The 24,544-nt window shown below is 49.2% G+C and overlaps 1 protein-coding gene across 3 annotated transcripts in view; it reads left to right on the top strand.

Annotated features, from left to right (window-relative positions):
- SCML4 (Scm polycomb group protein like 4) overlaps window positions 1–23,073 on the top strand; it is a 57,363-nt gene extending 34,290 nt beyond the window's left edge. For all 3 annotated transcript variants that reach the window (XM_064170170.1, XM_064170167.1, XM_064170169.1), the window contains exons 6-8: window positions 4,847–5,116; window positions 16,528–16,673; window positions 22,262–23,073. In XM_064170170.1, the coding sequence (XP_064026240.1) occupies window positions 4,847–5,116; window positions 16,528–16,673; window positions 22,262–22,387 (542 nt within the window). In that variant the 3' untranslated portion in view covers window positions 22,388–23,073. The remainder of the gene's footprint in view (window positions 1–4,846; window positions 5,117–16,527; window positions 16,674–22,261) is intronic.
- The last annotated feature ends 1,471 nt before the right edge of the window (window positions 23,074–24,544 follow it).

Below are 24,544 nucleotides of genomic sequence, written 5' to 3'. Positions count from 1 at the left end.
AACTTGCCTGGAGAGTTTGCAGCCCAGACAACAGCCACCTCGTGTTTAACACAGTAGAAGCAGGGAATGAAAGAGGCTGGGAATGGTTTTATTGTCCAAGCTGAGTTAAAAATACAAAGGTACTGAGTCAATCCATGAGCTAGCTGCTGACAAACAGATGAGGTTCAATAATGAAAGGTGCTGCTGTGGGTAAATAACCCCTGGAGGATTTGTACATTTGGGGAACGTGCTGGGGGATGATTGAAGTCTTGTGTGGCACTGGGAGAGGTTTGAGTCCAATCTCACAGCGCAGGCAAATTGTCTGGGTACTGCCTGCTCACCAGTGGTGGCAAAAAAAGATTTCACTGGCATAGGGACACAGCCTCTGGGAAAAGTCTTCCTTTGGCCTCTTTCTCCTGATTCCAGATCCTCTCTCCTCCCCTCCCCCTCTCTTTCTCCCTCTCTTTCTCCCTCTCTTTCTCCCTCTCTTTCTCCCTCTCTTTCTCCCTCTCTTTCTCCCTCTCTGTCCCCCTCTCTGTCCCCCTCTTTCCCCCTCTTTCCCTCTCTCTTTCCCCCTCTTTCCCCCCTTCCTCCCCGACTTCTTCCCCCTCTCTTCCCCCTATCTTCTTCCCCCTCTCTTCCCCCTATCTTCTTCCCCTTTCTTCCCCCCATCTTCCTCCTTTCTTCCCCCCATCTTCCTCCTTTCTTCCCCCCATCTTCCTCCTTTCTTCCCCCCATCTTCCTCCTTTCTTCCCCCCATCTTCCTCCTTTCTTCCCCCCATCTTCCTCCTTTCTTCCCCCATTCTTCTCCCCCTTCTTCCCCCTTCTTCCCACCTTCTTCCCCCTCCTTTCCCCCCCTTTCCCCCCTCTGTCCCTCCCTCTGTCCCTCCCTCTCTCCCCTTCCGTTCCCCCCCGCCCCTCTCTCCCACTCCCTCTATGTCTCACCAACCCACCCAGCACCAAAGGCAGGTTTCTCTGGGCAGTAGTTTGGTATCTTAGCACAGCAGCAGTCCTGGCACTGACAGAGCAAGGTGGGGAGAGGCTGCAGTTGAGCTGCTGTGTCTGCAGCTTCCAGCAGTATCTAGAGGGGCTTTTCTATCCCCTCCAGTTTATAATGGCCTCTGTATGCTCACAAATCAGCATTGGTAGGAGTCACTAAGCCCTGTATAAAGCACAGAGCAGAAGAAAATGAGTGTTATTTGGGAATTCCAGGCTGTTACATACTGGGATTCTCTGCAGCTGAAATATTTAGTGCATTTCTGCTCTGCAGCCACCATGATGAATCTCCCTGCTTGGTACTGCCTTAAAATATTTAACAGCAATTTTTTTTGGGTTGGAAAAAGAAATAATGTGAGACAGCAGAAGTGAGATGTCTGGAGCAAAGTGCAGTAACTGCAAAATAAACCGTGTTTGCTCATTAATAACTAATCACCTGATCAGCCTGCTGATGAATGGGAGGAAAGGGGGAAGGGAAAAAGGAGAGTGAGAAAGAGAAGGAAGAAGGAGAGGGACAAGGGAGAAGGAAAAGGGAGAAGGAAAAGGGAGAAGGAAAAGGGAAGGGGAAAGGGAAAAGGGAAGGGGAAAGGGAAAAGGGAAAGGAGAAGGAAAAGGGAAAAGGCAAGGGAGAATGAGAAGGAGAAGAAGGGAGAATGAGAAGGGAAAGGAGAAGGAGAGGGAGAGAAAAGGGAAGGGAAAAGGGAAAGGAGAAGGAAAAGGGAAGAGGCAAAGGAGAATGAGAAGGAGAAGAAGGGAGAATGAGAAGGAGAAGAAGGGAGAATGAGAAGAGAAAGGAGAAGGAGAGGGAGAGAAAAGGGAAGAGAAAAGGGAAAGGAGAAGGAAAAGATAAAGGAGACGGAGAAGGAAAAGTGAAGGGAAAAGGGAAAGGAGAAGGAAAAGAGAAAGGAGAAGGAGAGGGAGAGAAAAGGGAAGAGAAAAGGGAAAGGAGAAGGAAAAGATAAAGGAGACGGAGAAGGAAAAGTGAAGGGAAAAGGGAAAGGAGAAGGAAAAGAGAAAGGAGAAGGAGAAGGAAAAGGGAAGGGAAAAGGGAAAGGAGAAGGAAAAGAGAAAGGAGAAGGAGAAGGAAAAGGGAAGGGAAAAGGGAAAGGAGAAGGAAAAGAGAAAGGGGAGGGAGATGGAAAAGGGAAAAGGGAAAGGAGAGGGAAAAGAGAAAGGGGAGGGAGAAGGAAAGAGAGAAGGAAAAGAGAAAGGGAAAGTGGGAAAGAGAAGGAAAAGGGAAAGGAGAAGGAATAGAGGGGAAAGGAAAGGGAGAAGGAAAAGGAGCTTGACTTGAAATTGATTTTCCTTTTCTTTCTTAATGCACAATGCAAGGCATGGAATGAGTCATGAAATGGAAATGTCTTCTCCTCCCCTTAAGTGTCACCAGGGACTGTCACCCCTCGGGGGCACGATGGATCATCCTGTGCCCTGAAAGTGCCCCAGACCTGCCTGCCTCTCCCCTCTCACACGTGGGTGTCTCCTGGAGGTGGGCAGAGTGTTTCTTGGGCTCACAGAGACGTGGTTGCTCGAGGTCCATCTCCTGCTGAAGCTCTACAAAGCAGCCTTCGCTCCTCAGGGGGCACAGAAGCTGACCAGCAGCTCTTCAAACTATATGACTTAAGCCTGTAACCACCCATTCCTGCATGCACTACCTGCTCTTTGCTAGCCTAACTGTGGCCTGCAATTCCTCACCAGCTTCTTTTGGGAGGTGGTTCTGATGAGTTGCTCTTGTAATCTATTAACTGCTCATGTCAACTCGAAGAGCAGGAGCTCCTTGAAACCTGGCTGCTTGAGATGATCCCTGCTCCCCCCTTGTCCAATAAAGACATGAATAGGACTTTTCAAATTCCCAGAGCACCTTCCACTGGGGCAGGTTTCAAGCTAAGGAATTGAGGGTCCTGCTTGGTCCATGTCAATAGGCATCATTACTCCCATTTTGAACCCAAAGCAGAGAACACATGGAATAAATTGATCTAGATGAAGAAAAGAGTCCCAGGCAGGGTCAGGAACAGAACTGATGGTATCAAGCTTCTCATCCTAGACTCATGCACTAGCCACAAGTGCCCTTCCATGAGGAGATTCCACCCACACAAGTCTTGCTTCACAGCATACCGAGAGCATCAGTCAGGAAAATCCCTGGTGCCTGCACACAAATTTTGGAGTCATTTATACCACAACAGCAGAGTGCCATTTATGAAGCAGGTCTCTCTTAATGCACTGTTTGTTGTTCTGATAGTCTGTGTCTCCTTCACATTGTAATCATGTTAAAAGAGCATGCTTTTCCTGGAATGAAGAGGTAATGATTCACAAGAGGCATAATTATTCCATGCGGTGCAGGCAGGATGCTGCAGGAGCTATCTTCTTTATGTGGAAGAGGCTTTTATTGCAAGTGTTCTACACAGTAATTAAGTTCTTTTGAATAAGGGGGCTTGATTGGATTTTCTTTGGTTTATTGGGAGGGGTCTGAAAAGCAAGGTATTTAGCTCAATTGCTGCACAGTTTTGGCATCTGTTGGAGGTTAGGGAGAAAGGTTCAGTGTCTGATTCCCATTTCTCTCCTGCAAAATAAATCTGTGTGTTGCAAACCGGGGGTTAGACCTCACTCATGTCTGTCCATTAGACCTGCAGGCAAAGAGGGCAGTCTATAGCTCCCTGAAATAGGTCTAAAAGTGCCACATCTGACTTACTGGGAGGAGTCTGAGAAGCTCCTACACAGTGTGCAGTGGGCAATGGTTTGCACTCATCCGTGATACCAGCACACACATCTGAACCTGAGCTGCCTCCAAGTGACTCACACATCTCTGCCTGTGGGAAGCCTTGGGTGTGCTCCTCAGCCATCAAGCCTCTTCTCCTTGAGGTGCTAGAAGGTGTCCAGAGAAAGGCAGCAAGGCTGGGGAGGGGCCTGGAGCACAGCCCTGTGAGGAGAGGCTGAGAGAGCTGGGGGTGTGCAGCCTGCAGAAGAGGAGGCTCAGGGCAGACCTCATTGCTGTCTACAACTACCTGAAGGGAGGATGTAGCCAGGTGAGGTTGGGCTCTTCTTGCAGGCACCCAGGGACAGAACAAGAGGACACAGCCTCAAACTGCACGAGGGCAGGTTCAGGCTGGACCTTAGGAGGAAGTTGTTGGCAGAGAGAGTGATTGGCATTGGAATGGGCTGCCCAGGGAGGTGGTGGAGTTGCCATTCCTGTTTAAAAGGAGGTTGGATGAAGCACTTAGTGCCATGGTTTAGTTAACTAGAAGGTGTTAGGTTTAGTTAACTAGAAGGTGTTAGGTGATGGGTTGGACTCGATGATCTTGAAGATCTTTTCCAACCTGACCAATTCTGACTCTGCTATTTGCTGATCCATTTTGCTAGTTGCATCCAGAATGCTTTGGTTCATTGCCTTCAGTCCCTCCTCCTGACTGTCAGGTGTTGTGCACCCAGCAGTCTGCCTGCCCTGTTCTCTGCCTTCTTCCTTTCAGCTTTCATGTTTTAAAATGAAAGCCAGAGCAAGCAATAGCTGCACAACTCTCCAGCCTGATGGTGTTTGGGGAGCACCATGAGGCGAATGGGACCTGGCAGTCAGTGGCCCAGGACTTGGCAGAGAACATTGCCCTAAGCTGACACAGATGAGTCACACCAAGCCAGAGTTTCCCTGTTGTGACTCGACTGACTTCTGAGCAGTTGTGCTTCCCTTCATCATTAATTCTCAGCAAGAATCCCTTCTGGAGCCAGCTGTCTGTACAGAGAGGTGGAAATGAAGTTAAACAATTTGCCAGGAAAAAAAAAAAAGAAAAAAGAGGAGTTTTGGCCTTTTAATTTTTTTTCCCTAGGGCTGAATTAAATTTGGTTCTGTTTTACTGATCTTTCTTCTGTGTCTTGGCTGCCTCAGCAGAAACAGTCATCCCTGAGGACTACCTGGCTGAGCCAGCACACGTGAAGCGGTTCAGCGTGGATCCTGCCGACTCTGCCTTTGGGTGCATGAGCTCCATGTATGCAATGCGCCAGAGCCCCGCAGATGGACGTCCTGCTGCAGCCTCCTCTTCCTCCTGTGGCCATCGTCCTACCCAGATGTCTTCAGTGGGCTCCTCATCTACAGGCCTGCAGCATCAGACCTCCAGCCCAAGCAGGAACGGGACCTACACCGAGGGAAACAGAAGTGGTAATCTAACCTCTTCCATTCAGCTGTGCTGGTGCCACGCTGGAGTCTTAGCTCACTCCCAAATGCCTGGGAAAAGTTGGGAGGCAGGTCTGGATTGATATCCAGATGGATGGATTGACAACCATCCAGACCTTTAGGAGGAGAAATAATAACCTATATAAACACAAACTCAACCTAGAATCATAGGATGGTTTAGGTTGGAAGGGGCTTCAAAGATCATCCAGGTGCAAGCCCCAGCCATAGGCAGGGACAGCATTAAGTGACTGTTTAGCCATGCTGTTATTAATTATAGAAACATAAACATTATGGATAGCTGTGGGGCAACCCCAGCTCTTATTATCTATTTACAGCTATAAATATCAATAGAGGCATAGGAAGTTTCATTTAAACATGAGGAGGAATTTTTTTTCCCTGGGAGGGTGAGAGAACCCTGGAACAGGCTGCCCAGGGGAGTTGTGGAGTCTCCCTCTCTGGAGATACTCAAGACCTGCCTGGATGTGTTCCTGTGTGATCTGCTCTGGGTGATCCTGCTCTGGCAAGGGGCTTAGGCTGGATGAGCTTTGGAGGTCCCTTCCAACCCCTGACATTCTATGATTCTATGCTATATATTGATATATTGGGGAGATCTTCTCTATCTGTCTGTCTATCTACCTATGTCTGCCTGTCTATGTATCTATCTACCTGTCTGTCTCTCTATCTGTCTGTCTGTCTCTCTCTCCCTGTCTCTCTCTCTCTCTCCCCAGGATTGACACTGCCTACAGCCAGGTGCCTTTATTTGTGTGTGGCACCAGCCCTATGCAAGACACAAAACAGAGCAAACCCAAATGTTTGTGCCTACTGCAGAGGTTTTGCTTCCATCCTATCCCTAAAGACATGGACCAAAAGCACTGCCCAGCTAAACGTGTTTATGGCAAACATGCAGCTCCCTGCTCAAGGCTCTTTCATCCTTCAGGAAGCAAAGTCACAAGAGGTTTATCAGCAAATTCCAGGGTGCCATGGGAACCACTGCATTCAATAACCCTTCTTCCCTCTCTTATTTTTCCCCAGTTGCCCTGCTAGGATTTTACATTTGCTGGGTCAGATGCTCTGCCCATTAGCTATGCTCCTTATTTAGCTTCCTTCACTCTCTAGAAATGACCTGGGGTCATCAAAAGGGTGAGCTAATTCCCTGAACTTCTCTTAACTTTGTCTTTGTTTGCATTCCCCAAGCTCTCCATTCACAGGTCTTTATCAGCAGTGATTCTAACAGTGTCTTCACCCCTTACTAATTATTCTAACTTCATTGATGCATTTTTCATCTTGAAGATAGATCTAACAAAGGAGCTGAGTGGCTCAGCCATTTTTAAGTAATTAATTTCTCTCCCCTCCTCATTTATTAATGGAACCTGCTGTCACTTCAGTGTGATCCTTTTGGGGTATTAAATCTTGATATCTTTGCCTTGCTGGTTCCCCTAGCCCCTTTGTCTACCATCAGCTCATTGCACTGGTTGTCTGCCCTTGCATTTCCCCTGGAAATTGCAAGTGATTCTGCAAATTCCTGCTTGGTAGCCACTGCAGAGCCTCTTCCAGTAGCCACAAACCTCTGCATAATTCCCTCAATGTCCCTCACTCCCCACCAGTGCCAGTCTGACTTCTTGTTCCTCAACTGCCACTATTTAATTACCCTTCTACAATATGTATTACCAACATTTATCACAGGCTCACAGGATGTCAGGGGTTAGAAGGGACCCAAGGAGATCATCCAGTCCAATCCCCCTGCCACAGCAGGATCACACAATCCAGCTCAGGTCACACAGGAACACATCCAGACAGGCCTTGAAAGGCTCTAGAGAAGGAGACTCCACAACTTCTCTGGGCAGCCTGTGCCAGTGCTCTGGTACCCTTACAGTCAAGAATTTCCCCCTTGTGTTGAGCTGGAACCTCCTGTGCTGCAGCTCCCATCCATTGCTCCTTGTCCTATCCCAGGGAGCAAGTGGCATTGGAATGGGCTGCCCAGGGAAGTGGTGGAGTCACTGTCCCTGGAAGTGTTCAAGCCTGGATGGGGCACTTAGTGCCATGGTCTGGTTGATTGGCTAGAGCTGGGTGCTAGGTTGGACTGGATGAGCTTGGAGGTCTCTTCCAACCTGGCTGATTCTATGAAGTGAGCAGAGCCTGTCCCCCCTTCCCCCAACCCCCAGCCCTCTGATAGTTATAAACATTTATTAAATCCCCTCCTTGCATTTCTCTGTTTGCCTTCTTAAATGTTCAGTATCTCCCCCAAACCACCCCTCTGCTGTTGTTTTTGCACCCTTCTCTCCCTGCTTTGCCCCAGCACACAGACCACAGGTGAGTGTTTTGCTCTCAGCCTTTGCTCACAGTCAACTTCACTCAAAGCAGAGCGACTAGCAGAGGGGATGTGCCAGTGCAAACGACTTGTAGAAGGTTGTCACCAAGGACCAGAGGCCTCAGTTACAACAAAGAAGGAAATTAAAAGCCCCTTCTCACAGATCTTGTTCCATGCCTCCTGGGTTGGTGTAATCAGGTGCCGGGAGGACAAGAGGCTCACTGTGCGCAGCAGTCATTTGTCTTCTCCCATTGCTTCCCTAGCAGAACTGGGACCCTTTTGTTAAGATTCCTCAGCTGGCAGCTGCAAGGAGCCAAGACTTGACACCGTTGGTGTTTGCTTTGAAAAACCCTCCTCGTCCAGCTTGGGAGCAGTCATTATCTCAGCCGTTAGGAAGGGTCACAGCAGCACTGAGCAAGTCTGTCTCGCCACACACATCCTGTCTCCAGCAGGAGACAGCAGCACACCCCCAGGAAACAGATCAGTGTGTGTGGGGGTGATGCCTCCCCACCCCCCCCCCGCTTCACCTTTAGTAATTCATGGCTCAAGGACTTCCTGACCCAGAGGTGGTGAATCCATGTTTAAGTAACCCTTCCTAGGGTCTCCTTCCCTGCATCCCTCGGTGGCTTCTGGAACACTTTGTGCATTTCCAGCAGCCATGTAATTCCCATGCTTAAAAACGTGTTGTGAGGAGAAAAGCTTTGGGATTGGAAACTATCTTCAAGGGACTGAAGCTTAAAACCAGAGCTCTTTAAGCTGCATTACTCTCTTTTCTTGGTTTTGACTCTGAATGCCACAGTTTCCCAGACTCAGCCAATGTCTTCTGACTGCCTTGCCTGGGTGAAGAGCCCAACCCCACCTGGCTACAGCCTCCCTGCAGGCAGCTGCAGACAGCAATGAGCTCTGCCCTGAGCCTCCTCTGCTGCAGGCTGCACCCCCCCAGCTCCCTCAGCCTCTCCTCACAGGGCTGTGCTCCAGCCCCTCACAGCTTTGTCGCCCTCCTGTGGACACCTTCAGTATTGCAACATCTCTCTTCAATTCAGGAGCTCAGAACTGGACACAACACTCAAGGCATGGCCTGAGCAGTGCTGAGTACAGAGGATAAGACAAACAATCCCTCTTAGCTCTGTGGGCAGAAGGGCAGGCAGAAGGGCAGGGCATACTCAGCCTATGCACCAGCCAGCAGAGCTCCTGAGAGGCGTAGCTAGCAGAGGTGGGCAGCTGCCATCTCGGAAGGTAGGCATCCCCCCCGGGAACCACACCACCATGGTGGCAGACTGGTGCCACTCCAACTCCCCCACCTATGCTCTCTGTTCAGATGTTCTCAGAATCCTGTGAGGTGTGGCCAGTGTGTTCCAGAAGGCTGAACCAAGCAGAGCTAAGCTGCTGCCTCACTTCACAGTTTGTCACACAGTGACTTTCCCTGCTGCCCATGAGCATCGCTGGCTTCGGTGGTGGTGCGACCCCCTAGCGAGGGAGCCTTCATCATTCTTTAGCTCCCTCTGCAGCTGGTTGCCTCTGTGGAGCCTTTCAAGGTCATTGCTGGCTCCACATACTCTTTACCCAACACAGCATCCCAGCCGCTGATTATGGTGATGGTACCTGGAGACTGTTTATCACTTGAGAGCTCAAAGACCCTGTAGTTCTCAGGTCTTATCTTCTGGTAACCTGGCAACTATTTGACCTGTTGTCTACTTCTGATCAGACACATCCCAACTCTTTCCTCTCACAGAGGGCTTTTCCTACCAAAGCAATTCTATGTTTCTGCATTTTCACCCTTGCTAGGGATAATTTCTGTGCTGCCAATTCATAAGTGAGCAAAGATGAGTCAGGAGGCAGTGCATGCCACTCTTTGTTCTTACCCTCCTCAGTTTGCATGCTTGCAAGGCAGAGCTCATAGAATCACAGGATCAGTCAGGGTTGGAAGGGTCCACAAGGGTTACCTAGTTCCACGCTCCCTGCCATGGGCAGGGACACCCTACCCTAGATCAGGCTGGGCAGGGCTCATTAAAAAGCAGACAGATTTCTCTCTGGCACCTGAAACCAATCCTCTTTATTTATGGAGAGCTTTGCAAAAGAGCTTGCCTTATTTATCACAGTGAGAAAAGATCATGGCGAGGGGGGGAAAGAAACCAACAACACAAAAACCCAACCCATAACCATAAACCACATCCCAGTGCATAGCAGAACACATCTCTCCAGCCGAATGGATGGGATTAAAGCTCAAAGCTCTCATTAATGTGATGGGAAGCTTGATGCCTAATTCTCCATGATTATGCAAAGAAAAATTCCAACCAAGAACAGCAAAAAAAAAAAAAATCCCATTTCAGAAAGCCAGTTGGGGCTGCTAACAGATAAACATACACTTCCCTGTCATCATTTGCCAAATTGAAGCTCTTAAATCAGGGGAAGGAATAGTCAAGGACATCATAAACCTTTCCAAGCCTGCTGACAATAACAAACAAAGCCTTTATCCCAAGTATGAGGAATTGCATGTTCAACCAGAGTGTAATAACCTTAACCTTGCCCTGTAGCTTGTTATTTTTATGTAGATTTTATTATCCAATATTAGCAGTTAATTATTATCACCCCAGGGCCTTTGCTAGGGAGGCAATGCTGCTTGCTAATGCATTTGTTTCCTGAAAGCATGGGGGGGTGCAGGGATTGATTGTTCTTTTCATTTCCCACCCTCCCTGCCAAAACAATGCTAAGGGCTGGATCTTCATCTCTGAAGAGATGGAGATGCAGAGATGTGGTGCTGAGGGTATGCTTTAGCCCCAGCATTGGTATGCTTTAGCTCCAGCCTTGGTAGAGTTAGGGAATGGATGGGCCTGATGATCTTAAAGGTCTTTTCCCACTCAAACAAGTCTATGATCATAGAATCATAGGATGTCAGGGGCTGGAAGGGGCCTCCAAAGATCAAGTGGTCCAGCCCCCCTGCCAGAGCAGGATCACCCAGAGCAGATCACACTGGAATGCATCCAGACAGTTCTTGAGTATCTCCAGAGGGGAGACTCCACAACCTCCCTGGGCAGCCTGTTCCAGTGCTGTCACCCTCACAGGGAAGAAATTCCTCTTCAGGTTCACAAGGAACCTCCTATGCCTTAGCTTCCACCCACTGCCCCTTGTCCTGTCACTGGGCATCACTGAGCAGATGCTGGCTCCAGCCTCCTGGCACTCACACATTAATAAACACTCTGTGATTCTCTGATCCAGCACCTCCTAAGGCAGTGGCAAAGGAGCTGCTGATGGCACTGGGGGCTCAGTGCTGGGTGCTTCTTCTCCAGCACTTCTTCAATCTGACTGTATTTACAGCCTGAGTGTTTTGATGCTTTCAGGGAGCTGCCTTTTCTTTTCACTTTCTTTCTCCCCTGCCAAAGAGAGGCAAAGGAAGAAAAGCCCAATTAAGTATTTCACACCAGCCCACAGCCACATGCCAGGCAGATGGATGCTGGGCTGCTTGTGCAGCGGGCAGAAGAGCAGCCAGGATGGTTCATGCCATGCTGGGAGCAGGAGCAGCCACTGCACTGCTGGGCTGGGGACTCTGCCCAGGCACGCTGCAGGGCTGAGGCCACCAGCCAGGTGGTGCAAGGCATCTCCTGCAAGCTTCTGCCAGTGGAAATCGATGTGCTAAACAATCTTCTTTCCAGGGCAATCTACTGATTGCGACTCATCAAACCCCACTGTGCCCATCAATATCCTGTAATCCTGTTCCCCCCCACACCTGCTTTCCCTATGCCTCTCTCCCTCTCCTAGTTGGTGTGCCCTAGACTTTTAGAACTAAAACTCTTCTCCAAAGCCTTCCTCATGTCCTTGTTTATAGTTGGATGTGATTTGGTTTTCAGAATAACTCCCATTTCCCTGTGCCTTTGAGGGTCTGTTCTTTCTGCTTAGTTTCAGTAGATCTGCTGCTCCTTATTATCTGCTCCACTGCAATCAGAGGGAACCTTTTAAAATTTCATTCCCACCCCCTTCCCCTGAGGTAATGAAATCATTTAGGCCTGCAGCAATATTAAAGTTCATCTGTCACTCCCTTTCCACTCTTATCTATCAATGACTGTACTCCCTCTGGGCTCTGTTTGTTTGCCAAGAACATATTTAGGGAGTCTGTTATTTATCTTTCCTTCTCTCACAGGTTTAACCCCATTTTAGCAGCAGATTTCCTTGTTCTGCCTCCACAGCCATTTGGCTGTTGGTTTTCTCCTTCTCCACCCCTCCCTCCCTGGATGCTCCCTCCCTGGAGGTGTTCAAGGCCAGGTTGGATGAATCCTTGAGCGACTTGTTCTAGTGGGAGATGTCTCTGCCTATGGCAGGGGTTGGAACTGGATGAGCTTTGAAGTCCCTTCCAACCTAAACCATTCTGTGATTCTATCCTCCCTCTTAGGAAGGTCCTGAGGGCACAGGTGTGGGAAAGAGAAAAGCCTGCATGGGGCAAGAGCTCAGATCAAGCCAAGCCATGTCTTTCCATGGGGTTTGCCAGGCTTTGGCCACTAAACTGGCATCTCCTGCCACTTCTGCATGGGCAGTGGTCTTGGTAGGGCCATGAAGATGCTCAGAGGGCTGCAGCAGCTCTGCTCTGAGGACAGGCTACAAGAGTTGGGGCTCTGCAGCCTGCAGAAGAGAAGGCTTCGAGGAGACCTTGGAGTGGCCTTCCAGTATCTGAAGGGGGCTACAGGAAGGCTGGGGAGGGACTACTGACAAGGTCTTGTAATGACAGGATGAGGAGGAATGGGTTTAAACTGGCAGAGGGGAGATTGAAACTCGATGTTAGGAATAAGTTGTTTGCAGTGAGGGTGGTGAGACACTGGCACAGGTTGCCCAGGAAGGTTGTGGAGCACAGAAGCACAGAATGGGATCAAAGATAACATTCTGAGCTCCACAACCTCCCTGGAGGTGTTCAAGGCTAGGTTGGATGAGGCCTTAGCAACCTGTTCTAGTGGGAGATGTCCCTGCCTATGGCAGGGGGTTGGAGCTGGATGGTCTTTGAGGTCCCTTCCAACCTAAACCGTTCTATGATTCTATGCTCCAAGAACTTCCTCAGCAGAGAAACCTCTTTGGTGTCCTTCCTCAGCACTGCCCCAGGCAGGAGGGGGAAGTGCTTCCCTCTGATTACCTAAATTTCCATATCCCATTCCATTAATTTGACACATCTTTTTTTTTTCTTTTGCCACCTGTCAAAACCAGGAAATTGGATTTGACCTAGATTATGATCTTTAAAAATAATTATTGGTGGTGAGCACTCCCATCTCTTTGTAATCTGAGTATTCATTATCATCTTGATTAATTCTGATGAGAGGATGGCATAGGGTACCCGGGAGACATGAGGCTTCCTCATTTATCTCATTCTTGGGTTAAGTGTGAACACCTTCAGCGAAGGAAAAAAATGTATGGTCCTTGCCCTGCTGCCATCAAACACTTCTGAGCTTAATATCAGCTTTCAGCGAGGTGATGCTGCTGAAACAGACCCCAAGCTTTGGTGTAGACACAAAATGAGCTCTTTGCTTTTGTAAGCAGAGAGATGTCACTGAAATGGATAAACTACGCTGGTAAAAAAAGCCAATGGCATCCTGGGCTGGCTCAGGAGCAGTGTGGGCAGCAGCACAAGGGAGGTTCTTCTGCCCCTCTGCTCCAAACTGGTCAAACCTTGAGTGCTGTGTCCAGTTCTGGGCTCCTCAATTCCAGAGAGATGTTGAGGTACTGAACGTGTCCAGAGGAGGGTGACATTGCTGGTGAGGGGCCTGGAGCACAGCCCTGTGAGGAGAGGCTGAGGGAGCTGGGGGTGTGCAGCCTGCAGAACAGGAGGCTCAGGGCAGAGCTCATTGCTGTCTGCAGCTGCCTGAAGGGAGGCTGTAGCCAGGTGGGGTTGGGCTCTGCTGCCAGGCAACCAGCAACAGAAGAAGGGGACACAGTCTCAAGCTGTGCCAGGGGAGGTCTAGACTGGATGTTAGGAGGAAGTTGTTGTCAGAGAGAGTGATTGGCATTGGAATGGGCTGCCCAGGGAGGTGGTAGAGTGGCTGTGCCTGGAGGTGTTGAAGCCAAGCCTGGCTGGGGCACTTAGTGCCATGGTCTGGTTGATTGTCTAGGGCTGGGTGTTAGGTTGGACTGGGTGAGCTTGGAGGTCTCTTCCAACCTGGTTGCTTCTATGATTCTATACTTATAAATATGGGAAATCAGACTCATCAGCTGCACATTGTGTGCCAGAGCTTTGTCTGCAAGCTGCTGGGATCCAAGTTTTGCTAACAGCATTTAAAAGGCAGCCCCTAAAACACAATGAAAACAACACATCTTAACTCATGGAGAAGCAGGATGGTCTGGCCTTGAGCTCTGTGGTAAAGGGTTGGACTTGATGATCTGTGAGGTCTCTTCCAACCCTGATGATACTCTGATACTGTGATTCTAGGTGGGTAGATGGACTTGGCTCTAGGTACATAAAGATGAAGCAGTGTTTGAGAAGTCAGTAGCTACAGATAATGATTGGGTTTGGGGTGTTTTTTAATCATATCATTATATTATACCTCAGGTAGGGATCTGAAAGGGTTATCTTCACTTGCCAAGGCCTGAAGAGTTCTGGCCATGTGGTCTCTTCAGAAAGGTCATTTATATATTTGTCTTTAAAAAGTCAGATTTCTGCTATTGATTGCTAGGTTGTGAAGGAGTGAACAGAAATCCCCTGTCATCTCAACCTTTTCTGCTCATCCCCCCTTCCTCTTTCATTGCAGATGTTTTCAATACCTCTGAAGGCTCCCAACTGCTCTCAGAGCTCTTTCTTCCCCTTTGCCCTTTCCTGGCATTTCTGGAAGCAGCAGGTTGTGGGCAGGAGTCACCAGGCTGGAGGCTGCACTCTGTGTGCCTGGTGTGAATCTCAGTCTAAGTCCCCTGGGATTTCCTTACATTCATACCAGTTTAGGGGGGGAAAATGTGATCCTCAGAAGGGGCAAAACATCCTCCTGGCCACATTACAGCAACAGCACAGAAAGCTCTGCAGTCCTTTGGGTAAAGAGAAGCCTTTCTCTCCTCTTCCTGTATTTTGGCTGGTTTGCAAAAGCCTAGCTTTCTGCATGACCTTTGGCTTCAGGTGCTGAGGTGCCCAATATCTCCACACATCAGCTGCCACCCAGACAACCTGCAGAGCAGGCAAAGGGGAAATACTCACCCTTCTGCCTCCAAGAGAAATCTCAGCTCTGCCACTTGCTCCTGACAAAGTTCTCAATGTTACTGATGGTCCAGGGGCTGGCCAAGATTGCCCAGCTCGTTTTGCACTCTTTGTCTGCACTGCTGCCTGCCAAGGGCTCCAGATGGTGCCTGTACCACTGTGGATTGCATTTATTCTGTGAGCAGAGCCCAGGGTCACCTGAGCCCACACAAACACCAATCCTCGCTGCCTCATTAAGAGGACCCGAGGCTATTCCTTGTCCTTTATATCCAGAGCAGTGACTTAGCAAATGACATTGTCATTATCATGATATTTACATCACATCCCATTATGAAGCCCATCGACCAGATCTGCACACTCACAGCACTGCTGCTTTCTGGGGTACATCCTTTATAACTGCAAAATTCCATTACACATTGCCTGATCCTGTAAGATGAGCCTGGTGGTGGGAAGGAAAGGACCAAGATACACACAGCTGTTAGTGGGCATAGGTGGGCAGAGCCACAGCTAACATAAATCAGCATAGCTCCACAGAAGGCAAGGCAAGGACAACACACAGAAGCCATAAAGCCAGCCCACTTCACTTGCTCGCATGCATTAGCAGTGTGGTTAGAGTCCTGCATGGGAATCCTCACACGTTTTGTCTGCCTCTGTAAGCTCAGTATTTGCCATTGGAATGGGCTGCCCAGGCAGGTGGTGGAGTCACCATCCCTGGAGGTGGTCAAGGAAAGCCTGCATGAGGCACTTAGTGCCATGGTCTGGTTGATTGCACAGGGCTGGGTGCTAGGTTGGACTGGATGAGCTTGGAGGCCTCTTCCAACCTGGTTGATTCTATGACTTCTCTAGAAAGCTCAGCTCTTGCCTCCTCAGCACCTCTGATTGTGTTCTTGGCTACTTGGGGCTTCTCCAGACTCCAGTTCATCTATCTGTGGTCTCCCTCCTCTTTGCACTCTTCTGTTTCCCTTTTTGTCTTCCACAGCATCTGCTCTCTTACCATTTGTGCCTCTCATTAAAACCAAGCCTTAACAGGAAGAGATGAACAGGTCCAGGCAGGCAACATCTTACACATCTCTGTCCTGCTGCCTGCTAATGCAAAGTTTGCTTGGTGTGGATGCAAACAAATTTAAACCTCCTCCCTGTAACCCAGCTTAACAGAGCTCTTCTGTGAGGGGGGGTGCAGGTTATGCTCACTTGGAGGCTGAGATTTATGATTCTGCAGAGACCAGGAATAAAAACATAAATGCACTTCCATTCCAATGTGCCTTTATTCACATGATTTAAAGCTACAGCAAGCCAAAGTGACCTTAAATCAGCAGGGCTTATACCATTAAAAAGTCACAGGTGCAGTGTTCATCTTTGCATGTGTTAGTAGCTTTCCAAATAGGCTTCACCGGGAACCATCAGCTTTGTGAGAGGCTAAGATTAGTAGGATATGGACTTAGAGACCTTCTTTTAGGCTCTAAGATAAGTCTGAATATCCAAATGAGAAGAAGAAAACCTACTTGCTACCCCTTGGTTTTATCCCCTAGCCTTTGCAGTCAGTGGCAACCTCCTCTGTGCAGTGCTGGAGCACTTTCTCCCCAGGTGGGAGGGTGGTGTCTTCTTCAGCCAAGCTCCCTGCTGCTCACAGATCAGCCAGCAAAGGCAGCTCACTTTAAGAGCCTGGCAGCTGGCATATTTTTTTCCTTCCCCAGCAGGAACCTGAGGGTTTCATGTTTTTTAACACATTCACCAGCTGGGATTGTGCCTCCTGATAAGCAGTCAGATTGGAAACAGCTCCAAACCGCTCCCCATCATCTCAGGCCGATATTTGCCCGCACAGACCCAATGCCCAAGGTTGCAGGGAGGCTGCCATGCCCCTGCCACCCCTCACCAAGCAAGGAAACCACTGCATGCCATTGTAATGTGCTCTTGTGGGCTTTTTTGTACCAACAGCCTCAAGTCCTTCACCAGAACGACAAGAGCCAGCTCGGCCATCAAGCAAGAACCCTTTGACCTGGACGGTGGACGATGTGGTTTGGTTTGTGAAGGATGCAGACCCTCACACGTTAGGTCCTCACGTGGAGCTCTTCAGAAAACACGTATGTAGAAGGCTGCCTATGCTGCTCCTGGGCAATTTAAACCAAGTGCAAGGGTAGCTCCAAGAGACAGCCAGCACACCCCAGCCCTGCCCCCCTAAATTCACCTTTGACCACTATTATACAGTGTTTGTGCTCAGCTAGGTTGAACACAGGGTCCTGCCAGGAGCTCAGCACCTCTGGGAGGCTTGGACTGAAGGGTTGCTCACTTTTCACTCAAGAAGTGATCTAGTGTGAGCTGTCCCTGCCCACAGCAGGGGGGTTGGAGCTAGATGATCCTTCAGGTCCATTCCAGCCCTCGCAATTCTATGATTCTATGATTCTAATTTGGCCAAACACTGGATCAGGCTTCCTTAGAGAGGCATTTGGACAATGCCTTTAACAACATGCTCTAACCTTTGCTCAGCCTTGAAGGGGGCAGGCAACTGGCTTAGAAAACCATTGCAGAACCCTTCCAGATGAAAATTTTCATTCCATTCCATTCTGTTCTGTTCCCTTCCACTCCACTCCACACCACCCTACCCTACACCCTATTCTATCCTATTGTATTCTACTCTGTTCTGTTCCATTCTCACTCCACTCTACCCCAAGTTACCCTACCCTACTCTATTCTATTCTACTCTGTTCTGTTCCCTTCTATTCCACTCCACCCCACCCTACCCTACTCCTATTCTATTCCATCCCATTCCATCTCATCTCATTCCATTCCATTCCAATTCTACCCTACCCTGTTTTAGAAGGTGTTAGGTGATAAGTTGGACTTGATGATCTCAAAGCTCTTTTTCAACCTGGTTAATTCTGTGATCCTGTGTGTTTCTGTCCTGTCCCTTTCCATTCTACTTATCCTTCAATGGGGAGACCCTATCCATGCCTTTAGAAAAGGTCCACTACTTGTTTCCAGCTACAGCAGTGCAAATTGTTTCTATGCCAAGCCTAAGAGAAAGAAGTGACAATCTGGAGCTCATTTTTCAGTGTCAGATGAGTGTAAACCAGCCTCGTTTCAATGCCTTTTTCCCCCCCTCAGGATACCTATGATTCTTCTCTGAAGAGCATGTTTTATGTGTCTCTAGATACATAGCAGGAGAAGCTCCAAAGTGCCAAGCTTTTCATCTTCCCCCCCCCCCCCAGTACTGTGTAACTATCTAACCAAAGCTTCCAGACCTGCTGACTCACTGGAGACTTTGATAGCTGCTTTTGCTAGGCAGTCTCTGGTGGTGGAAATGATATTACCCTTAATTAGCAAAGGGGAAGACTGTAAACACACATCAGACCCAGTGCTTCTTGTTCTGCTGCTGCATGTGGAGCTGGCATCAATGCATCTGACAGCATCTTCAGCCTCCTCTGTCTATGAGTTCAGTTTGGCTAGGGAAATGGATTTTACCCTAAAAGTGACTAATTTGTGTTCAGCTGGAGGTCATAGCTTGGGATGCAAGTACCCAGACCTAGGTCTAAATGAGAAGAGATCCACAGCCCTCACTCCTGAGCAGCAACTCAGGTTGTAAAGCAAGCAGAAGGTCTTCCTCCTTGTCCATGTGGCAGGAAGGACAAGTGGGAATGTGTGGCTGCAGACAAGAGCTGAGGGAAACAACTGAAGGGCTTGCAGCTACACCCTTCCAGACGCCCAGGAGAGGAGGTGTCTGAGGAGCAGATGAAAAAGAAGGCCTTGGTGTCTGCTCACCCTAGGTAAATAATGAGGCCATCTGCCATTCTGCAGGCAGGCTGGTGAGATGAGCACAACAGAGCAGGTACAGTGGTGCCAGGACCAAATCTGCAATTACAGGTCAGGTGCCAGCCTACTCTCCCTGCCTCCTGCAGAGGAGTCAGATCTGCCTTAAATGCTGACAATGAAAACAGCCTATGTGTGCCATGGGGGCAACCAGGCAGATAAGTCACCTTCAGGTTTAAAGGAACTTGCTTTAGCATGAGTTTTTGAGGCTACCAGAAGGGACTGTGCATGAAAAGAAAGCTCTCCCTGCAAGGGAAAAAGAACTGCCATGGTCTAAGGCATGCAGGAGTATCCCAAATAAAAGATTTAAGATGAACAGTTGAAGTTTACAGAAGCCCTGTGAGGAGAGGCTGAGGGAGCTGGGGGTGTGCAGCCTGCAGCAGAGGAGGCTCAGGGCAGAGCTCATTGCTGTCTATAGCTACCTGAAGGGAGGCTGTAGCCAGGTGGGGTTGGTCTCTGCTGCCAGGCAAGCAGCAAACAGAAGAAAAAGACACAGACTCAAGTTGTGGCAGGGGAGGTCTAGGCTGGATGTTAGGAGGAAGTTGTTGGCAGAGAGAGTGATTGGCATTGGAATGGGCTGCCCAAGGAGGTGGTGGAGTCGCCATCCCTGGAGGTGTTGAAGCAAAGCCTGGCTGGGGCACTTAGTGCCATGGTCTGGTTGATTGGCTAGGGCTGGGTGCTAGGTTGGACTGGGTGAGCTTGGAGGTCTCTTCCAACCTGGTTGATTCTATGGTTCTATGATTCTCAGTTCATCTTGTAGAGTGGGCAGTGCAAAAGCACCATTTTCCCCCAGTTTCCACTTGTAGCAAGGGAAAGCACAACAGCTTTTTTTTCTAGCATCAAGGCACTGACAGGCTCCAGGCAGTCATGGGCCAGCTGCACTGGGGCATTCCACAATCCTAGAGCTGTTCTGTGACCGAGGAGATGAAGCTAAATTGCCCCTAAATTCTGTCCCTGTCATCCTTTGTTGAACACCCAGCACCCATGGGCTCTCCTTGTCACTGATTTCCTTGGAAAATATGCCATGGGTGTGAGAACCTAGGTAAGATTGCCACACAACTCAATTCAATTACTCCTTTGAGTTATATATGTCCCTGCAATTTTTCAGCCTTCAGATCTCATCTGGATTAGCAGAGAGACCCCAAGGGTGAGAGACAAGTGATTAGTCCATTAACCTTAGCCATATCTGCCTGTATGCTCAATCTCTCTATGAAGCAGGTGCATAATTCACGTGGCAGCACTTAACTGTCATGCACAGAGCCCCAGCTACCACCCGAAATCACTGCACTGGCAGGCAGCTCAGCCCAGCTCTGATGCTGAGAGTGAGAGGGTGCTGGGACCAGCAGCAAGGAAAGGCTGGGAGGAGGTATCCTGCAGTTGCTCTCCCACTGCTGTCTTCATAGAGTGACAGAATGGTTTGGGTTGGAAAGGACTTTAAAGATCATCTCCTTTCAAAGCCCCTGCCGTGGCAGAAACACCTTCCACCAGACCAGCTTGCTCATATTAAGCCACCCTGGTCCCAGCAGCCACTCCCCCAGCATGCAGTAAGGGGGTGCAGCCCACATCCTTCGCAGGCATCTCAGGATGACCTGGCTTTGACTCGCTTCTTCCCACCAGGAGCAGCAGCTTTTCTTCTCACCAAGACACCTAAGGAGCTGTGGCACAGGCGGCTCCTGAGAGCGTCCACCAAAGCCTGTGCAACAGCCTGCTCCCCACCTCTGCTGCTCCCTGCTGCCTTGGCAGGGCTGTGTGCCAAGGACAGCCCAGCCTGTAGCTGATAGATCTTTAGGTCCCATCCAGAGGAGCTGCTGGCCTGACAGGCATCTCGCAGTGGCACTGCATGGAGCCCTGAGCAGTGCTGTCTCAGCAAGACAGCCTCGATAGACTGGGGGAAGGGAGATGGAGGAGGGGAAAGACTTGCATGGGGAAACAGCAGGTAGAAACCTGAACTTGGCAGGGATAGAAACGATGTTATGGTCTGGCAGTTTAATTACAGCCAGTGACTTGCAAATGCATGTGTGAAGGAGACAAAAACCTGTGAGTTTAGCAGGGTTATTGTGACTGTTTGGGTGTTACCTCCCCTCCACTCTTATGAAATCACCCAGACTAGACTCAGTCGACTGGAAATTAAGGAATGAAGCTCTATTTACAGCTTAGCACAATATACAGGAACACACACACATATATACAGTTATATACAAATTAAAAGGAACATACAAACACAATACCCCTCCCAGAAATAATCAGAGTCCCCAGGGGGGCTCCCGACCCAAGTCCCCTTCCCCCTCTCTCTTTCCTTCCCTTCAGAAATAACCAGGTCAACCCACATATATCTCACATGATAAAGCTGGAGAGATCTGAGGCAACATGTCAAAATAGAGATGGCAAGGAGGGTAGAGGAAAAAGGGCTTAGGTGGAATAGAGAGTTAAAGGCAGAGTCAGCCAGAGACCAGACTGCCAGAAAGAAGGCACAGCCAGAAGTGAGAGCTGAGCAGTGCATGTCTTAGCCATATCCTGCTTCATTTTTCAGCAGAAGAATCATAGAATCAACCAGGCTGGAAGAGACCTCCAAGCTCAGCCAGTCCAACCTAGCACCCAGCCCCAGCAATCAACCAGATCATGGCACTAAGTGCCCCAGCCAGGATTTGCTTCAACACCTCCAGGGATGGGGACTCCACCACCTCCTTGGGCAGTCCATTCCAACAGCAAATCCTAGAAGAGAGAAGGGGAATAGAGTTTCTATTATGGATAAAGTGGGGGGCTGCAAAATAAAGAGCATTAATTTGTTGAGTTAATCAGAAAGTGACCTTAAGTGCTCATCAACTGAATCACCTGCTGAACAGAATAATAATGATCAGGGCAAATTAGGATCCATAGCATTGTTTAATTAATAGATAATGGATCACAGAGGAACAGAGGCTGCAGCACCACAGCATTTGTGTGTGTCTTGTATGCACACACTCATGGTAGCTCTGTTTTAGCTCTAATGGTCCAAGCACATTGGTGTGTTGGAGACTGAGGTGAGTGTTAATATTTGTTTAGCAGCTCCAATAATACAGTCCAATAATACTTGCTTAGGATGCAAGAAAGGACAGTGAAAAGCTTCTGTGTTTTACAATCCATGCCAAAAGAGAGTCTGTTTCTCTGTGCACCCAAGCTACTCCCTGCTCCAAACTGCACTTGATCATTTCAAAAGGCTTTCCAGCCAGCAGGGCTGGGATAAAGGTGGCAATTTCCTCCACTTACACAAGGGTTACAGTTGAACAGATTTTAGTAACTAACAAACTCGATGAGGCACTTAGTGCCATGGTCTGGGTGATTGGCTAGGGCTGGGTGCTAGGTTGGGCTGGATGAGCTTGGAGGTCTCTTCCAACCTGGTTGATAAAAAGAAAAAGAAAGATGAAATCAGTTATTACCACCTGCAGTTTAAGACAAAGAAACAGACCTGTATCTGCAGCATTGGAAGTTAAGTGTGCTGGAGGTGTGCAGCCAGCCAGGGACAAAGCTGGAACTGAGGTTCAGAGGTGCCCTATGAGCAGTTCTGGAGGCCACATCCCTCACTCATTCCATCTCTTCCTTCTCTCAGGCTAACTCAGGCTTTTCTCAGGGCTGAGTTTAGAAAACCCCTGATTTTTTAAAAAATAACCCTCATGTCTTAACTGCAAAATAATTGAAAGCCCAGACCAGCCTTGAAGAGTAAAATGTACCATTTGATTGCTCCCTCCTTTAGAGATTTCAAACTGCACAGCATTTCTGCTAGCTCTGCTCCAAAAGGCAGCCTCTTGCTGATCCTCCTTGTTTAAGGAGGATGCAGCACTGGAAGCAAGGAGGGGCTGAACACATTTCGCTTCTCTTTCTCAAGCAGGAGATCGATGGCAATGCGTTGCTGCTGCTGAAAAGTGACATGATCATGAAATACCTGGGGCTGAAGCTGGGACCTGCGCTCAAACTCTGTTACCACATCGACAAGCTCAAGCAAGCCAAGTTCTAACAGCTCCTTGAACAACCACAGGACCTGCCCTAAATCTAGGAGGCAAGCTGAAGGTAACATGTTGCCTTATGGAAGTGCATTCATCTGCAGGTTGTTTTCCCTTCTTTTTCTAACACAGACTTTGTCTTTTTTAACATTTGGTGCATCTTCACCTTTTTTTTAATCCCGTGGGGTCTTTGGGGCTGCTTTTGTGTTAATGATTTGCCAAGAAGTATATAATTACAATAATTATTTTGTATCATTAATATTATTATGATTATACTGAGTCCTATTTTTGTAATCAGAAGTGGGAAATCAAAACCAAATGCAGTTGTGGTGTAGGCTGAAGACTGCTGAGGGACTTGCCTGCCCTGGGTCTGTCTTGGTGCTGACCTGTATCAGCCGGGCTCCAGTGCCAGCAGCAATGGTCTAGGGCTGGAAAAGCCCTGGGTCTGGTCACTTGTGGTCTGAGGGGAACTGCCCCATGACTTGCACTATCTGGGAAACTTGAACTCTTCCGTTTTAAAGGGAAAAAAAATGGAAAGAAAAGATGGAGGAAAGAAAAATGAGAAAGAGAGAAACAGAAAGAGAATGGGAGAGAGAAGGAAAGAAAGAAAGAGAGGAAGGAAGGAAGGAAGGAAGGAAGGAAGGAAGGAAGGAAGGAAGGAAGGAAGGAAGGAAGGAAGGAAGGAAGGAAGGAAGGAAGGAAGGAAGGAAGGAAGGAAGGAAGGAAGGAAGGAAGGAAGGAAGGAAGGAAGGAAGGAAGGAAGGAAGGAAGGAAGGAAGGAAGGAAGGAAGGAAGGAAGGAAGGAAGGAAGGAAGGTTGGTTGTTTTTCGGCAGCTACAGTACCACTTCTTTCCACTGGAGGGCGCCACCCCAGCAGCCCAGTGCCCGCAGGCCATGGTGCTCTCTGCCCGGTGTGCGCTGCCCATCAAGACTTCGCTACGGAGCGCAGCCGTAAGCAGCGCCAAGGACTCGCAGGCTCCCAAGAGGACGAGCCTGTCACTACTGGCAGATGAGGAATTCAGGCAAAGCCCCACTGCAGGGTGTTTCTGACAGGCCGTTTCCCGTCAGGCTGCAGAGGGGGAGGTTGGCTCCCACGGCGTCTGGCGCTCAGCCCTCGGCTCCCTTCCCTCCGCCGCTCCTGCCGGGCGCTGCCTCTGTGGCACTCCAGGAAAAGGCTGGGCTGCTCCTTTGGCTGTGTTGGCATTTTCAGGGAGCGAGGGAGCCGGGCGGCAGCAGTCCCCGCGTGGAGGAGGCGCTGCGGGGCACACCTCTGCACTTTGCAGGGACGGTCGAGTCCCGGGGGGATGCTGCAGGCTCGGTCCCTGAGCACGCTGCGGCTTGCGGCACAGACGCAGAGGTGCTGAGCTCCCCAGCTCCAGTGGATTACAAACGGTGCTCTTCTGCCTCTTACACTAACCCAAGTGGTGCTCCTTGAGATTTCACACAAGCAGGGAGGAGAGGACAAGTCCCATGCTGTGGCGTGGCTATGCCCTTCGGTTCATTCTTCACAAGGGAAGATGAGGAAGGCACAAGTCCATACGGTGTAAACCTTTAGTGTGTGACAAGGAGAGGCAGCAAGTGTTCACCACTCATACAGGTTATCCTAGAGCCAGCCTCAGATGAGTTATGGGGCTGTCAGCAACCTGGTCTAGTAGGAAGTGTCCTTGCCCACGGCAGGAGGGTTGGAAGTAGCAGAGCTTTAAGGTTCCTTCCAGCTCAACCCATTCTATGATGAACTGAGAAGTGGGGTCCTGATAACATGCCAGGCATCACAATGTCTGACCTTGTTTACACACAACAGAGTACTACCAAGAATACCTCATGGAATAAAATCCATCTTCGTGCATGCTGCTAGACTAGAACCCCTACAGAGAGACACCAGGTCCAGACCTAATCCTGGAAATCCTTCACAATGTGGGAAAACAAATCCCCACAAGACCTCTGCTAAACTCCGGGGGATCAGTCCCTCAAATGAAACTTGTTGCCTGCATACATTTGCAGGACTGGGTCTTTCCAGGACCGAGCAGCTTGCAGCAAGCCCTCTCTGCGTGCTGGCTCACCTTTAATAGGAATAGCTGAGCAAAGATGTGCAATGAAAAGCTGTCACTACCCAGTGATGCAACCCACTGAACCCTAAACATGCTGATGCTTGGGAGGCAACACCCATCTGC

The sequence above is a fragment of the Pogoniulus pusillus genome, chromosome 33, assembly GCF_015220805.1.
Source record: "Pogoniulus pusillus isolate bPogPus1 chromosome 33, bPogPus1.pri, whole genome shotgun sequence".
Lineage (NCBI taxonomy): Eukaryota > Metazoa > Chordata > Aves > Piciformes > Lybiidae > Pogoniulus > Pogoniulus pusillus.
The sequence above is the reverse complement of the archived record's forward strand: the minus strand, read 5'-3'. Positions and strand labels throughout refer to the sequence as shown.